We start from the raw sequence: 18,233 nt of genomic DNA, 5'->3' as shown, positions 1-18,233 counted from the left end.
CATTCCCTTTTTAAAAAATCAAAATAAAAAAAAAATAAATTTATTTTTGTGGGTTGTATTTTATGAATAGTTTTTATTATTGAATGTGTTAAAAAAAGTGTGTTTGTGTGTATGTGGAAAGATTGGATTGAGGTGTAAAAAAAAAATAAAAAATTTAAAAAAAAAAAATATGAAAAAAACAATTGTATAAAATGGGTGTGAATGAAGAAGAAAGAATGTGTGCACTTGTGGTGAGTGAGGGGTTATTGAAATAAAAAGTCTATATAGATACACCCCTTCTTTAGTATTTTTTATGTATGTGTGCAGATAGTTAGGTGGGGTTTAAGTTTATTATAATAATGATTATTACCATTATTGTCGTATACATTAATTATATTACTTTATATATATTTTAATTAGTTTATTTAAAACCTTACTAAATTCTATAACCATTAAAAAAATTCACAGTAGGTATAAAAAACAAATTTTATAATATTACTGGGTTGTTAACACCAAAATTTTTTTTTTTTTTTTTTTTTTTCTAAAACTCCTTTCTCAAACATCATCATCATTATTAGCATCATCAATCTTAATTTAATATTTCCCCAATTAATAAAGATAAAAAACTCTTAAATCCAAAATGTTTAACTGACATTATAATGTAATTAATCCAAATTTAAATTTTTGTTTTTATGGTTGTTGTAGTAAAAATAAAATAAAATTATTTCTTTGTTTTGATTATAGTTAAAAATAATAATTTCATTTTGTTTTTTAATTTTTAAGATTTAAAAAAAAAAAGTTATTAAATCTGTTTATCTTTGTGTGTATTTGATTTTTTTATTTACATTTGTGTGTAGTGTGTGGTGAGTTGTGTGTTGTTAAAGTATTATTATTAAAAGCAATACTTACATTAAATGTAAAGCGTATTGGTGAGTGTGTTTATGCATAAATATATATTTTGTCTCAATGGTAATGTATTAGTATACATCTTTATTTATAATTTTATTTATATTTTGTTATTGTCTTATAAGATCTTGATTTTAAGGGTTTAATAAATCTATTTTTAGAGTGATATTTATTATAAAATTTTAATACTAGTAAATAAAAATTAATAAAAGTTAAAATAAAAATAAAAATTACTTTAAATTTAATTACAATAACTTTCGGGATACGAAAACAATAGTTTTCAAATATGAAGTTATTTTATATTTACAATCCAATTTTTTTTTTTTTTTTAGTTTAATGAGTGCGAAAATAATAGATTATGAATATACAACTATTAGTCTAGAGAAAGTATTATAATTGTTTCACAATAGGTTAAATAAGTTTCATTTGCTTTATAATACTGAGATTGATTTTGACCTAGCTCACATACGTTTGCAATAGTTTCTGGGTAAGCAGCATTAAAAGTCGATGGCACTGCTGAAACCAAGCAGTTTGAATTAAATTGAATAGTACTAAGATTTTTAATGAAGGTGTATCAATATTTTATCAAATAGTAAATAATTGGTTTTATGACTATTTAATAAATTTTTAGAAGAAAATAAAATTTTTTTTATGAATTTATTCAAAAACAACCAAAATTTTTTTTTTTTTTTTTTTTTTTTTTTTTTAAAATTTTAAAAAATATGGAAACCTTCAAAAAAAACAATTTACCCAAATTATTTAAATATTATATTAAAAATAAATTAAAAAACCAAACAAGAATATAATAATGCTAATACTGAAATAGAAACAAATAAATATTATAATTCACAGATTTTTTTATTAGTTTTATTTTCTTTTTTATTTGTTGCAAATTAAAAAAAGTTTAACAATGGATTAAACTATCCAATGTCATTTGATATTTTTAAAGACGATTTTTACCAAGGGCATCTGCAGCACCTTCACATGCAAATATGGCATTAGGCTATTAATTTTAAATTTAATAGGTTAGTGGATTTATTTTTTTTAAAAAAAGTGATGATAAATTCAACATACACCCGATATAGTTTCATTATAGAAAACAATTACAATAGATTTCCAAGCTCTGGCTAAAGCAACACCTGTGGCACCCTAATAAAAATAATATTATATAAGTATGATAGTATATAAAAAGAAAAATTTAAAATTTACATTTCTAGTATAGAAACTTCTTGAATCAGCTTTGTATGCAGTGTATCTAATACCATTAACAATAACACCATTTGCTAATGCGATTTTTGGATATCTAAATTGAGAAACAATGGCACCACCCTCACCATCTTTTAAATTAAATCTAGAACCACCAAAAACAAATGTATTACCATCAATAGCATTTATAATTGCAACACCTGTTGCCTTTCCACTACTTAATAATTGATCACATTGTGCTTGATAACTAGTCATTTAAATTTATTTGTTTTTTAATGATTAAAAATTACCCCTCTCTCTTTTTATAATTTATTAAAAAAATAAATAAATTAAATTAAACTAAAATTAAATTAATTAAATTAAATTAAATTAAATTAAATTTAAATTAAATTAAATTAAATTAAATTAAATTAAATTAAATTAAATTAAATTAAATTTAAATTTAATAAAATTTTAAAAGGTTTATGATTTTTACATTTTAATATATTGTGTGATTAATGTTATCAATTGATTTTCTGTAGTATTACCCCTCACCCAAAGGGGTGTATTTATTAAATGTTTTTAAATATATATGAGTGTTGTTATTAACAAAGTATAACCAAAAAATTAATGGGGAACGGTTTATTTAAGAGTTCATTTATTTTTTATTTTTTGTTGATCTTGGAAATATTTTAATTATTAAGGTTTTTATCATTTTTAATTGGTATTTTAAACATAAACAACCCTTTATATTTTTGTTTGTGTAAAGTTTTTTATCGTTTATTTGGTATTTTTTAACACATTAATATTTATATGACAAGACAAAGTGTGAAAAATTATATTAACTCAAATTCAAAAATAAGATGAATATCAATTTGTATTATTATTACATTTTTTATTTAAATCTGATTAATATATTAAAAACAAACAGTTCCAAAAAAATTTTTAAAAAAAAGTTTTACAAGATAAAAATGGAATATTGATAATTTAAATTTTTTTATTATAACAATAAACTTAAATCATAAAAAATAATGGTATTGATTAAGAAATAAATACCATATATTGTGATATTAATATTTTAATTTCCACTACTAATAATTCTATCTATTATTTTTTAAAAAAAAAGAATTGTGTTAGCCAAATAATGTTGTGTTAGGTTATAATTTATGATATTTTTTACTAACCTGCTAAGTTTTCAACAGTTTGATAACCAGTATCCTAAAATAAACAAAATAAGTATAGTGGTTAGTAAATTTGTTTATATAAAAGTTTCAAAAAAAAATTTAATGGTTTCAACTTACAGGGTTCAAACTTCCATTAAAAACACCAATAACAATATATTGACCAGTTTTTACACATGTACAACCTTCAGAGCCCTATAGTTTATCGTTGATATTAGTTTTTGTTTAATAAACAATTATAGAATTAAATATTTACTCTTTTGCCATAAATACTTCTTCCATCATTTCCGATACCCATATATTTAATACCATTGAGAACAATACCATATATAAGAACATCTGAAACACTTTTATATGATGAAATAATTTTTAAACCTTCACCAGCTTTTAAGTTGAAACCTGGGCCAGCTACTGCTCTTACAGCTCCGTCAGTGATACCGATTATAGCACCTGCAGTCATTCCAAGACCGATTAAATAGTCATCAATTAATGCTTGAAAGTTCATTTGTTTATTTTATAAAAATTTATAATATATATAATTTATAATAAAAAAAATTAATTGTTTGATAATTTAGTTAATAAATATGAATGAAAAAAATTTAATTTATATAAAATTTATTTTGAACACTTACAAGAAAAAGTTATCAAAAAAAAATTAAAAACTGTTACACAAAAAAATTAAAGTATTAAAATAGAATAATGTAACCAATCATCAGACCAGATACTATTATGATTTTTTTTTTTAAATTGTTTAACCACTTTTAAAATTTAAATTAATTAATTTCAAAGAAATTAGATTATTTTTTATATCTTTGCAAAAAAAATAAACCAATAAAAAAAAATTATCAATAATTATTAATTTTTCCTTTAAATTTTTTTTTGATAACATTTGCTTTGTGAATGTAAAAACTAAGGTATTGGGAAACAATCAAACAAAATTTTGTGAATGGCAACACATTTTCAGACATATCACAAACAAATAAAAAGGAAGGTTATAATTTGCCATATTTTAAAAAAAAAAAAAAATCTTAAAACGCAAAGATTGTTAACAAAAATATCTTGTTTTTTCCACAAAAAAATAATTTTCAAACCGTTTTTGTTGTTATTATATCAAACTGTAACAATGTGGTAATTAATGGGAACTGTTTATTTATGAGAAACTTTATTTGGTTTTGAAAATGAAGGAATACACATGTTGTTTATTTGTGTTTGAAACATTTCTTTAATGAACAAAAAATAATATAAATGTAAAAAATTTTAAACGGTTTATGAAATTTATATATTTTTTTTATTAACAAAAGTTTGGTGATAAAAATCATTATTTGTACACGCCAAAAGGTTGTCACATAGTGAACTTTCAAAAAAAAAAAAAAATGGGAAATTGGTTTGAGGATATGATTATTAAATGTAAGTATCAAATATCGACAAATACATGCACTCTAATATTATATTTATAAATACTCTATAACTAATATAATTTTATTATTTTTAGTATAAGAGTTTAACAATTTGATTTTATTTATTTAAAAGATTAGTGACCAAAGATATTTTATGATTGGATCAATTGATTGGGTTGATTGCTATTGTTGTGTGGCTATTGAAAAGTAATACTAATAATAATTTTTCCGATAACCTTATAATTTTATCGCCTATGCTCCTTCTTTTTTTTTTTACACAAACTACTTTTGATATTAATGTATTATATTTAATTCTATTGATTATACAATTATCTATATCTATCTATTATTATTATTATTATTATTATTATTATTATTATTATTATGGCTATAGATATTATTTTTTTTTTTTTTTAGTTTTTTTTAAAGTTTTTTTTTTATTTATTTTATTTATTATAACTATTATTAAAATCTTCTTTCACCTTTTTTTGGATAATTCTTTTTATTTGTTTTAAATACTGGAGCTGGTAAAGAAGTATTACCAGTAATAAAAGCCCAACCAACATGTAATGCATTACCGGCCAACTCGAGACCATTACCATTCTTTATAGCATCTTCAGCTTCGGATTTATTTTCGTATTCGATTAATGCATAACCCTTTATAAAACCAGTTCTTCTATCGATATTTAAATGAATGTTTTTAATTTGGCCATACTCTGAAAATAAATCCATAATATCTGGTTCTTGAACTTCTTCTTGAATATTTGATATAAATACAATATAACCTTCAATTGATTTTAATGGTTGTCCATATTCTTCTGAATTTTCTTCGTTATTTTTTAATGAATGAAATTCTCCGCCCTTGCCCGAATATCTTTCGCTATTGTCGACCTCCATTGAATCTACATTATTACCTCCACGTCCTTTTATTTTACTTGGTAATATACCTTTTCTTAAATCTTCTGTATAAATTTTTTCAACTTCTGACATTTTTATATTTATATATATGTATCGAATTAGATATTTTAAATGTAAAACCAAAAATAAATAAATAAATGAAATAAAAAAAAAAAAATTTTAAAATTAAAAAATTCAAAAAAATTCAAAAAAAAAATTAAAATAAAAAAAAATAAAAAAATAAATAAATAAAAATTTTTATTTATTTCGAATAAAGAAAAAAGTATTTCTTTTTGGGAAAGTGATGAATTCAAATGTAAAGAAATAGGTACTATTCTCATTAAAAAATAAAAAAAAACTTTCTTTTAATTTTATTTAATTTTATTTTATTTTTATTTTTTTTACACAGTCATCATTTTTTTTTTCATTTTCATTTTCATTTTTTTTTTTTTACTTTTTTTTTTTTTTTTCATTTTTTTATTTTTTAAGTTTACCCACACACAATATATATATTAATATAAATTATAAAAATTATAATAATTTAATATAAATAGTTATATAGTATAAAAAATGAGTTCAACAAATAGATCACCACCACCTCAATCATCAACCAATAGGACTAATAGTGGACCACCACAACAACCACCTATGTTTAATAAATTTTTAATTTATTCTTGGTTGGTCGCACAATCAGCAACCACATTATTTACATTATCATATTTATTCATAGGAAATCCAAACTTTTATTATAGATCATTACTCGCAGCGGCCATTGCATACATTATACCAATTTTTAAATCAAACGAAGGAAAAAAACCAACTAAAGAGTTAGCAATGCAAATATTGCAAAATGAAAACGCCCAATTAGTTCTTTACTGCATTATTTTTTACTTTTTAGCAACTCCATCATTAATTTATTTAGTACCAAATTTCATATATTCGTTCTATCATCTTTTAAACAAAATCATACCATTAACTGGTAGAGTTCCATTCGTTCAAAGCCTCTTACAGAAATTAAAATCACAACAAGAAAAAGCACGTGGTCTCGCAGTATCACTCGAAATAAACATTTTTATATTTTTAATTATCAGTATTTTCACCACTGGTCTTTACGGTATCATTATCGTTATGGTTTATTTCCGTTATCTTAAAATCCGTTATGTATACAACGCATCCATCAAACAAAGAATAGCCGAACTTGATATGGCAGTCAATCAAATTCAAGCCCATCCAAATTGCCCAGGCTTTATAAGAAATTTAATTCCAAAAATCAGATATTATATTTCAATGTAACACATTTAAATTATTAATAAAATAATTCAAAGAATACAAAAATAGATATACATCATATGATGATTTCAAATAAAAATTTTCAAAATTTTTTCTTTTTTTTTTTAATTTATTTTTTTAATTTTTCAATTTTTTTTATTTTTTATTAATAATTAGGTTTTTTTTTGTTTAATAATAAAAGAACAGTAAATAAATTAATGGATAGTCAGAAAAGCTTAGACGAATTATTTTATAAAGTATGGCACAACCTTGCAATAAGATCAGAGATATTCCGCCAATATCCATTGTTTTATAGTATATCCATATTCAAAAATAGTGAACTGGCAGAATTAAAAAATAAAAGCTATATCTTTAATTTAAAGTATTATTCTTTCGAACCATTATTCAAAAACGATCTTCCACCTTTTATAAATTCACTCACTTTCGAATATCTTTTCAATCAAAAGATATACCCAAATTTATTACCCGCCTCAATTCAAACACTTAGGTTCATGGGAAATTATAATATGGAGCTAGAAATTGGTACAATTCCTCAAAGTGTTATCAATTTAGAATTTGGTTACTTTTTCGATCAATCAATTAATAAAATTGGTTTAATCCCGCCATCAGTAAAAAAATTGATATTTGGAAGTTGTTTTAATCAAAAGATCACAATCGTGGGTGCTATTCCACCATCAGTAGAAGAGTTAAGTTTAGGCACCAATTACAATCACGAATTATCCAAAGGTATAATCCCATCGTCAGTTATTTTTTTGAAACTACCCACAAACTATAGTAAACCCATCAACCAAGGTGACCTACCAGATTCCATTGTAACTTTAGTATTACCAAATGATTATAACCATCCTCTTACATTAGAGATTTTACCAAAATCACTTAAAACCATTAAATACAATAAAGAAACCTATACCCAATTCGAAGACATAGCCCAATTTATTACCAATTTCAATAAATCAACTAAATAAACCAATACCAATAAATTTAGATATTTTATCAACACAGGTTTTTTTTAAAATTTAAAAAAAAAAAATTAATTTTTTAAAAATTTTTATTTTAAATTTTATTTTTATAATTTTTACACCAACAGTTTTTTTTATTTATTTATATTGTTTGTTATAGAATTAAGATGACAACCTTACCTGTATATTTAAGAAAAAAAATATTATTTTTTCTGTGCGACTATATAAATTTTTCATTAGAATACACAGATTCAAATCAAACTAGAGAAGAGTTATTACAGAAAAGGGTTAATAAATTATCACTATCATTAGCACTTGTTTGCAAGGAATGGTTTGATATAATACAGCATAATATATCAGTATCAGAGGGTTTTCAATATAAATATAATTATGTAGATTATAACTATCCACTTTCAAAATATTTATTCAAAGAAATTAATAATAATAATACAGAAAATAATAATAATAAAATAAACTATTCAATTATAAAATCAGAAAACATTAAAATATTAAAAATAACTTATAATAGTTTAACTGGATCAGTTCATTGTAAAGAAAAAACTATATACCCAGACGTTATTGGTAGAGAAATAATAAAGAGTTTACCAAATTTAGAGAAATTAATAATAAAAAGCATTTCTGGGTTATTCATGCAGTGGTCAAACTTATTTTTTATAAATCAATTAAAAATAAATAAATTATTAAATATAAATAATAGTAATAATAATATTGATAACAGTAACAATAATATAAATAATAATAATAATAAAATAGAAATAATAATCCATAATAATGAAATTACCTCAAACACTAAAAATGAAAATATAAATTCTTTAAATTCAAAAACTAATAATGTCCTATCGCTAACTATAAGACCTAGGTCAGAAGAGTCGGTTGTGGTACATTCTATAAAGGTATGGTTTCACAGTTTAAAGGGTCTAAAGCTTGATGAAGATACCCAATTTCCTTTCAGAGAACTAAGTGGTTTTAATCAAGATGATTACGAAACAAACCAACTAAATTTAGAGTATCATCAATATTTACCAAGAAAACAATCAGAGCATTATCAATCGGAAGGAATCAACTATTTAAGAAAAATTGAAGAATATATTTTACCATTTTCATATACATCAATTCAAGATATTTACTATTCTTTAAATTCATCGACCAATATCAAGAGTTTTGAAATATCGATCTGCTTTGATCAACTTGTGTATTTTTTATCGAATAACAGCGAAAGAAAGTCTTTATGGTTAAAAAGTTGCCATTGTAACTCCTTAATCCATTGTGAAAGAATCGGAGATAGCAATATTTCTCAATCCATCTTTAACCACTACTGGTCCTCAATTTGCAGTTTATTAACAGAAAAAAATCAATTAAAAAACTTAACAATTTCAAACTCTAATAAATGCTGCTATAATAGAAATCTTTTTTCACAATCTTTTTTGGAATCTTTCAGTTTAATGGTTTCAAATATTCAAAATCTAGAAAATCTTATAATTTACAATTGTATTGATCCAATATTATCAGAATGTATTTTAAAATATAACTATAATAACCCTTTAAATATTATTTTCGAGTTAAATCAATCTGCCCTGCAGAATTATGAAAAAACTATCGAACAAGTGAAATTAATAATAAGTAATAATAAAAATAAAATAAATAGCTTCAGACTTTGGGCCTTCCAATTATTTCAAAATCCAGAAACACTATTATCTTTTAGTAATAATGAATTTTCATTTATAAAAAAAAAACCTGACCACCAACCAATAAACTCGGTATTCCTATCACCCACAAATGCAACAACATCCTTTTTGAATTCTTTAAGGTTAATATCTGCTGCTAAATCGGAAAATGTAGACAATAGTACCACAAACCAAAGCAATAATACAAAACAAAATAAAAAAAAAAATTTCTTCAAAAAATTTTTCTAATTCTTTACATGTAATGTATTCATATGCATTTTAGAATTAAATGAATATTACAGTTATAATTATATCTCAACTAAATAATATCTTTATATTTTCCTTTATTTTAAATAATTTATTATTTAAAATTAAAAATTAAAAATTAAAAATAAAATAAAAATAAAAAAATTGAAAAATTTTATTTTTTTAGTTTTCAGTTTTCTGTTTTCTGTTTTAGTTTTCACAAACAAATAATTGTATATTTATTTTTTTTTTTTTTTTTTTTTTTTTTTTCCCGCGGGGGAAAAAAGAAGGCTTCGTGATACATACAGAAGGTTTTTTCGGGGGAGCGGACGTGGTTTTTTTATATTAAAATATAAGAAGAAGTAGGGGTTGGGGTAAGGTTGGAATAACCTATCTAGTTTAAGAGTAGTGAGGGTTGGGGTATGGTTGAATCAACCTATCTAGTTTAAGAAGTTTTTTTTTTCTTAGATTTTTGTTCGATAGCAGGTGATTTCGGACTACCTGATTGGTACGTAGTGGATTTGATTGGTGTGGATATTTGGCTAACATTTCGAGTACGGTTACTTTTTGTAGTGGTATTCGTATTTGTTATGGCGGTTTCATTTTTGGAATTTTGTGAAGTTAATCTTGTAAGGATGTTGTTTAGTGCGTTAACCCTGGATGTTCTTAAGGGCTTGTTGGTTGATGATTTATTGTCATCTTGAGGTGATTGGTTTTTTATTTGTTTGTTTGTTTCATCATTAGATATTTCATCATTATCTATTGTGTTAGTTGGATTGTTAGATTCGTTATCAGAAATAGTTTCTTTGTGATCATCATCTTGATCATTAGAGTCGGCACAATCATTTTTGAGTATGGTAATGAGGTTCTCAAATTCTTTATCAGTGTAGATCCCCGACGAGTCTTCATTGATCATTTGATTCATTATGGTAGTGATGGTATCAATTTCTTTATCAGTGGCGGACCCCGAAAAATGTTCATTGATTAATTGATTCATTTTGGTAATGTTGTTATCAACTTCTTTATCAGTGGAGACCCTGGACATATCTTCATTGATTAATTGATTGATTTTGTTGTTAGGATGATTTTTTGATTTTGTTGCAGACTTAATCTTAATACGATAGTATGGTGATTGGAGTAGCTTTGATTTGATTGGGTTATTTTTGCTTTCGATGAGGTGGAAAAAGGAGGTATTGTTTTTGTTGACTTTGATGTGAGAAAGGAAGAAGTCAATTTTTAGGTTAAGTTGTTCTTTTAACACTTTTTCAATGTCTTGATTGGATGAGTTGATATTTCCAATTACCATATGGTAATCGTCGCAGTGTGTGATGAACTTGTTCATCTTGTTGGTGGTATCTCTTTCATTAAGGAGGTTATATAGGTTCTCTTTTGAGAGAGAGATATCTTAAAGATTTTTAATCTTCTATCTTCACTATCTCCAATCTTCACCAATTTGTCTTTCTAATGTCAATTCGTGTGTGATTCGGAAAACCTGCTGTGACTGGGTTTGGAACAGTTAGCTTGATCCCAAATTTTGTAAAATCTCTTGGAAGATTTTTTATTGGGAGAAAAAAGGACTCCCCGTCCGGGAATTGAACCCGGGCCTTTCGCGTGACAGGCGAAAATCCTCACCACTAGACCAACGGGGAAGAGTTACAAAAACTGTAATGAAAAGGTATATGATTATGACTAAGTTACACAACTAAAATACTTAACGAAAATATAATAAACTCTAAAATAAACACTTATGGAGACGCAATAAAATATATTAACACAAACTAAATAATAAACACTAAAACACTTAAATAACTTAAAAACACTTAAAACAATTATGATAACACTGAAATATACTTTATTTATTATTTATCTTTATTACTTGTTTAAACATATATATATATAACTAACTAAAATAAACTAACTAAGAAACTCTAAAATTTTAGACTGAGGACTTGATGTATTTATACTGAATGAGATTAGTTCTAGAAGCTAATTCTTAAGTAGTTGAAATACTGGCATTGGTAGTTATTATTAAAAAGCAGTTACAAAATACTGGAATTTGGCAGTTATTAAAAAGCAGTTATAAAATACATTTTTACTTAAAGATATAGACTGTCGATTCATTACAAAACTATGTAATATAACTGTTGTTATATTTAAGAACTCTAATATAATGAATTAATTACAAAACAAAATGTATTATAAACTAAATGTAATTAATTATAATAATAATAAAACACAAAATAAAGATAAAATAAAATATAATAAAACCAAAATAAATATATAAAAATATTTAAAAATTATATTTTAAAAAATAACTAATCTTTATTAAAACTAAAAATTACTAATTATTATTATTTATAAATTCTATAACTAAACTATTACTTATTACTTTCTCTATATTATTTTCTCTCTTATTCTCTCTGACTAAAAATTATTTTTGAATTTTAATTTATACTGAAAAATATTATTTTAAAAAAATAAAATTAATTTAAAAAAATATTTAATTTTAAAAATGTGTTTACAATTGATGATAAATATAAAATAATAGATGTGTGATTATTTAAATTAAAAATGTGTCTAAATTTTATGATAATTATAAAATAATATATGTTTGTCTTTTTCTAATAAATGTGATATATGTTTATGATTATTATAATAAATTTGATTTGATTTTAGAATTGTTGTTATATCACAACTAAAAAAAATTTTTCTTACCCGGTTTTAGTAAATTCAACAACTGGACTTAAATGAGTTTCAGGTATTTGTACTTTATATTCTTTCATTAACCATACTTTGGGCGTTACTTATATTCAAATAAATCGGAGGTTTAGTATATTATTTTTAATTGTGGTTTTCAAGTCATACATCAAACACTGGGGTTTTTTTCAGGTCACTCATCAATAATTAAAGGTTCAATTTATTATTTTTAATTGGGGTTTTCAGGTCATTCATCAAACATTTGGGGTTCAGTATATACTTTTTAATCGGGCTTTTCGAGACATTCAAACATAGGGGTTCAATATATTATTTTTAATTGGGGTCTTCAAGTCACTCATCATTCATTGGGGTTCAGCATATTCATTTTAATTTTAGTTTTTAAGTCATTAATCAAACATTGGGTTTTTCAAATCATTTATCATAAGTTGTGGTTTAGTTTATTCCCTTTAATTGTGGATTTTCAAGTCATTTATGGTTTTTCAAATCGTTCATCATATTTTGTGGTTTTTTCAAATCGTTCATCATACATTGCGGTTTGGTTCATTCTCTTTAATTGTATGTTTTCATGTCATTTATCAAACATTGGGGTTTTTTTAAGTCACTCACCATTCACTGGGGGTTACTTTATTCTTTTAAATTGTTTTTTTCAGGCCATTCATCATTCATTAGGGTGTATGTACTTTAAAGGTAATTATAAAGTGCATATTTTATAAAAATAATATTATATGTGAATAAAAATGAATACTGATATTCAATATTAATTCTTAATTTTTCAGTTTAAAAACATTATAATATAAATTTAAATAATAATATTAATGATAAAATATAAATAAAAATAATAATCTTAATCATAATAATAATAATAATAATAATAATAATAATAATAATAATAATAATAATAATAATAATAATAATAATAATAATAATCGATAACCTTTATTATAATGTAAATAACTCATCATTCAAAAGACATAAATAATAATAAACAATTATCAACTTTATATAGATATAGTGTAAATAACCATAATATAGAATTAGATATGGATTATAACAAGTGTTTATAGACAATTATCATTGCTGATTACAAAGAGGTACTAACCATCCCGATAAAAATCTGAAGGAAGAAAGGAATGTTGTAATGGTTGTAATGTAAACTTTTTTTTTTTTTTTTTTTTTTTTTTTTTTTTTTTTAAAGTGAAGATGATTCTTAATGATATATTAAGTCATCAGTTTATTGTGTTTGGTATGTGTTTAATGCTTATATGAGTTTTACCACACTGCATACAAGTTGGGCACGGTAACGTCAATTCGTGTGTGATTCGGAATGTAAACGGAGCTATAATCTTAAATACAATTTATAAAAACCATTAATCACAAGGAAGATAACCTATTTATTAAAATTTGCGCATGCTGGGAATCGAACCCAGTTCGCATCCGTGGCAGGGATGCATCATACCACTAGACCACATGCGCCATTTAATGATATTTGATAAAACATACAAAAAAATTTGGCCAAAAAATAAAAAAACCAAATTAAAATATGTTCAAAAATTAAAAAACAAAAATTAAATACAGTTGTACCTTTGCTCTGATCATTCAAAATTTTGAATGGCTACAATAACAAAAATTCGACTTACTTAAAACTCAAAAAACTAATTTAAAAATCAGTAAATATATAAAGGAATTCCAAGGAAATTCTTTGGGTTTAAAATTTTTATTTATTTAAATTTTTTTAATAATTATATTTTTAACTTTATAACACTTCGGTTTGAGAATCTGATTGAAATTGCTCTTGTAGAGGTTGTGTTTGTAATTGTTCTGGTTGTTCTGGTTGTTGTTGTTGCTGTTGTTGATGTTGTTGAGTTGGTACAGATTTAAAAGAAGATTTTATTATATTTGGTTTGGATTTGGGTTTTGATTTTCTAATTGGTTTTTTTCTTTCATTCGAAGAAGATTCATATTCTGAATTTTGTGTGTAATCGCTTTCATCATCTTCTGAACTATAAGCTACATAACTATTAGTGTTACTTGATTCGTAAATATCAGCCTCAGATGACTCATCTGGTTGCCAATCTGATGTTTGAGTTATTAAAGCTCTTGGTGGTGCTGCTGTCAATGGGGAATTCATTACATGACTATTATTAGTAATATTTTGAACTGCTGGTTTATTAGTAGTGGCTGCTGCTACTGTTGTTGTTGCTGATGTTGATGTTGTAATACCACTATTTGAAGTTGTCGAAGAATTTGAATCGGTTCTTGAATGGGTTTTCTTTTCAATAGTAGTGGCAGATAGTGGTGTTACATTCAATGGTGATGAACTAGTATTACTTGGTGTAGTATTACTACTGGATAAGGTAGCTGATGTTTTATTAATATCTGAAAGTGGTGATGGTGGTGGTGGAAGAGATGAAAGGTGTTCTGGTACTGGAACTAATGGACAAGCTATATTTGGAAGTACAACGTCATAGGTTTGTTTAATGGCATATTCAGAAACATAAATATTACTTGAATCGAGTACAGAAGTTTCAAATCTATTTTCAGCCAATTTATCTTGCATTTTTTGGAACAATTGAATGATTTGAGTTCTTTTATCTTTAGATAGAGAACCAAATAATTGAGCAGAGGTAAAGTTTTGAATAATTGTGGATGTGTAAGCTGAAGCTAAAGTTTTTGGGAAAATTAAATGGTTTAAAGTTCTATTGATGTCATAAAGTAATGGCTGTGCTATTGAGGCCCAACCAGAGAGACCAAATTGATTGTTATCTAAATTTAAATACATTATAGTGGCATTACTTCTTAACATTTCACCAATAATACTAGCCATAGTGTCACCCAAACCATTATCAGAGATATCCAATTCTTTTAGTGATTTGTTGTTGACCAAAGCTTCGAGTAATGGAGTTAAACTTTTAGCCAATGGATATCTACCACCAGAGATATTTATAGTACGAATAGTTGGGAAAGTGTTGATTAAATAAGCCAATTGGGTACAAAATTGATCACCTTCTGGACCTTGTGAAAAATAATTATTACCCATATTCAATTCGTGGAGATTGAATTGGTCAATATTTTTAATGGCACCCAAGAGCTCCATAAGTGAACGGCAATTAAGACGATTATGTGAGAGATCAATTGCTTCCAAGTAACGACAACCAGAGATAGATTTTGAAAGAATAGTGGCTTCACGAGCACCCAAAGCGTTGTGTGAGAGATTGATTTGGAAATTACATATCTTTTTATTTCTATTGAATGATATAAAGATATCCTCAAGTGATTCAGCATTGAATGCACAACCACTGAAATTAAGATATTTAAGTGCTGCAACTGAATCAAATACTTCGCTACCTAATAACTTGGATGAGGCTCTATCAATCTTATTCATTGATAAATCCAGATGTGCAACATCGACTACACGTAGTGGTGGACCCATAATTTGGAAATTTAATTGGCAATTTGATAAAATTAAGCACTCTAATGAATGATAACCTTTAATTTTAGCCATCCAACTTGCGATAGATTGTGATCCTAAATCTCCAAATTTATTGTGTGATAAATTTAAATATTTGATTGCCAATGACATACCAAAATTTCTTTCAAATGATTGGAATAAAATAACAATAGATCTATAAATTTTATAATAAATAATAGTGTTAATAATAATAATCCTTTTATAAAATAGTTGAAATATAAATTTGAACTTACTTTGGTAATAATTCACATTTTGATAGATTTAAACTAACTAAACCATGTGAATATTTTGAAAAACAATCACAGAGTGTTGCCATAACTGGGAATGGAATTGAATTTTTTGAAAGATCGATTGATTGAATTGAATTATTTGGATTTTTAATTAAACCATTTGCTAAAGGTTGGAATGATTGTTCTACTCTTAAATTTGATAAATTTAATTTTGTAATTGATTTATTTGTTTCTAATGCCATACCAATTGCATTTGTGACTTTAATTATATTAAAAAAAAAAAAAAATATTAATAAATGTTGGTTTTAATATAGTAGTAAATAAAAATAATGATAATTACTATTTGCATGTGGTAAACATGATAAATTAATTGATTTAAAATAAGTATTATGACGTAAACTAATAATTGCTGTGAATAAATTAAAACTTAATTCTGATGCTGGGTCGATACCTGGGCATTGTGAAAAATCTAATTCATTACAATCTGTTGAATAAAGTGCCTCGATCATTCTAACAAAATCTAATGTGCTAACAGTTTTATAAAAATATGAATGTGCGATATATGTATCTGTAAAACCATGTGCTGCTGACATTATAAGTGGCTCCTCAAACTCGATCATTCTAAAAGAAAAATAAATGTGAAAATAAAAAAATATTAATAATTATTTTTAAAATTATAAATTTATAATATCGGTGATACAAACTTGTTTTCTTGTAAATTAATTTTCATAACAGTTTGTTCAGAAAAACCACAAGTAATTTTTCTATAACTTGTTCTAATCGCTCTAACTAAATGTTGAAGTTTTTCTAATGGACCTTTAATCGAAACGCCCAATGGTTCACCATTTTCGCCGTTATATTTAATTGAAATTGAATCTTCACTCTCTGAACAAATTTCTGAAACATTATATAAATGAAATTCCAACTCGACCTATTATAAAAAAAAAATTAATATATTGGTTATTTGTTTATAAAGAAAAAAAAATCTGATATTGCGCACAGATTCCAACAATTAAAAAAAAAAAAAAAAAAATTCGAAAGTTATCAAATTTTTTTAATTTTTTTTTTTTTTAAAAAATAAAGTGATCGATTTCGTTTAATAACTTACTGATTTACCAAAAGTACCCTTTTTAATTGAAATTAATTTATATTTTCCGACCACAATTAATCTTTTATTAAAACCTGTACCTGCTAATGTTGGTGATTTGTTTGCTTCGACCCAAACTGTATGAGTAATCTGTTCACCAAATATACCACCAACTACACCTAAACTATCTTCAATAAATTCTATTTTATTTTATTTATGTTAATATTAACATATTTAAATTATTATTTATTTATATTATTTAATTATTATAACATTATGCAACAATATGAATATTACTTATCATATTATTAATAATATTACTATTTTAAAATTATTATTTATTTTAAACTAAAAAATGATGATATACTCTTTTCAACTTCTGGCTCTGCCATTTATATTTCTGCTATATATATATATAAATTACCTGATACTAGTATTATAATTATTTAAATTATTTGTAAAAACTATAAGAAAATATTATTTTGTTAAAAATACAATAATGTGGGTGCGTGTTTGTTTATATGATATATAAATTTTTTTATTTTTTATTAAATTTAATTTAATTTAATTTATTTTATTTATTATTTTATTTTTGGTTATAGGAAAAAAAAAAAAAAAAAAAAAATTATAAAATTTTGTTTCTTATTCTTGTTATAGGTAATGAAATTATTATTATTATTATTAAATACACTGATTTTTAATATAAAAAAATCTTATTACAAAAAAAAAAACTTTATAGCGACCAAAAAAAAAATTAAAAATAATTAAAAAAAAAAATATTTAAAAAAAAATTCAAAAAAATAATTTAAAAAAAAAAAAATAATAATTTTTCAAATTTTTTTTCGTTTCTTTTATTTTTTTTAATATTATTTGATATAAATATAGCCACCAATATTTAGTGATATCATCAAACAAAAATAATAGCCAAAAAAAATTAACATTTTATTCTATATATAATTATATAGTTTAAACAATATTAATTTTTAGGGAACAAGATATTTTAA

The 18,233-nt window shown here is 23.9% G+C and overlaps 7 protein-coding genes across 7 annotated transcripts; 2 read left to right on the top strand and 5 right to left on the bottom strand.

Annotated features, from left to right (window-relative positions):
• Nucleotides 1-1,828: 1,828 nt before the first annotated feature.
• On the bottom strand, nt 1,829-2,346 carry DICPUDRAFT_157061 (uncharacterized protein; the record flags this gene model as incomplete). Its single annotated transcript, XM_003292299.1, has 3 exons — nt 1,829-1,888; nt 1,960-2,034; nt 2,095-2,346. 3 exons carry the CDS (start codon nt 2,344-2,346, stop codon nt 1,829-1,831), a joined length of 387 nt encoding a protein of 128 aa, XP_003292347.1.
• Nucleotides 2,347-3,148: 802 nt separating this feature from the next.
• Nucleotides 3,149-3,756, bottom strand: DICPUDRAFT_157060 (uncharacterized protein; the record flags this gene model as incomplete). Its single annotated transcript, XM_003292298.1, has 4 exons — nt 3,149-3,174; nt 3,255-3,288; nt 3,372-3,446; nt 3,508-3,756. The coding sequence occupies 4 exons, from the start codon at nt 3,754-3,756 to the stop codon at nt 3,149-3,151; spliced, it is 384 nt and encodes a 127-aa protein (XP_003292346.1).
• Nucleotides 3,757-5,113: 1,357 nt separating this feature from the next.
• Nucleotides 5,114-5,638, bottom strand: DICPUDRAFT_40410 (uncharacterized protein; the record flags this gene model as incomplete). Its single annotated transcript, XM_003292297.1, has 1 exon — nt 5,114-5,638. One exon carries the CDS (start codon nt 5,636-5,638, stop codon nt 5,114-5,116), a length of 525 nt encoding a protein of 174 aa, XP_003292345.1.
• Nucleotides 5,639-6,115: 477 nt separating this feature from the next.
• DICPUDRAFT_157057 (uncharacterized protein) lies at nt 6,116-7,800 on the top strand (the record flags this gene model as incomplete). Its single annotated transcript, XM_003292306.1, has 2 exons — nt 6,116-6,834; nt 7,179-7,800. The coding sequence occupies 2 exons, from the start codon at nt 6,116-6,118 to the stop codon at nt 7,798-7,800; spliced, it is 1,341 nt and encodes a 446-aa protein (XP_003292354.1).
• Nucleotides 7,801-7,961: 161 nt separating this feature from the next.
• DICPUDRAFT_82967 (uncharacterized protein) lies at nt 7,962-9,728 on the top strand (the record flags this gene model as incomplete). Its single annotated transcript, XM_003292305.1, has 1 exon — nt 7,962-9,728. One exon carries the CDS (start codon nt 7,962-7,964, stop codon nt 9,726-9,728), a length of 1,767 nt encoding a protein of 588 aa, XP_003292353.1.
• Nucleotides 9,729-10,170: 442 nt separating this feature from the next.
• On the bottom strand, nt 10,171-11,031 carry DICPUDRAFT_157055 (uncharacterized protein; the record flags this gene model as incomplete). Its single annotated transcript, XM_003292296.1, has 1 exon — nt 10,171-11,031. The coding sequence occupies one exon, from the start codon at nt 11,029-11,031 to the stop codon at nt 10,171-10,173; it is 861 nt and encodes a 286-aa protein (XP_003292344.1).
• A 3,113-nt stretch (nt 11,032-14,144) lies between these two features.
• Nucleotides 14,145-17,621, bottom strand: DICPUDRAFT_99316 (uncharacterized protein; the record flags this gene model as incomplete). Its single annotated transcript, XM_003292295.1, has 6 exons — nt 14,145-16,066; nt 16,146-16,401; nt 16,483-16,763; nt 16,847-17,073; nt 17,251-17,429; nt 17,597-17,621. 6 exons carry the CDS (start codon nt 17,619-17,621, stop codon nt 14,197-14,199), a joined length of 2,838 nt encoding a protein of 945 aa, XP_003292343.1. The 3' UTR covers nt 14,145-14,196.
• Nucleotides 17,622-18,233: the final 612 nt, after the last annotated feature.

This window comes from Dictyostelium purpureum, assembly GCF_000190715.1.
Source record: "Dictyostelium purpureum unplaced genomic scaffold DICPUscaffold_336, whole genome shotgun sequence".
Taxonomy (NCBI): Eukaryota; Evosea; class Eumycetozoa; order Dictyosteliales; family Dictyosteliaceae; genus Dictyostelium; species Dictyostelium purpureum.
The sequence above is the reverse complement of the archived record's forward strand: the minus strand, read 5'-3'. Positions and strand labels throughout refer to the sequence as shown.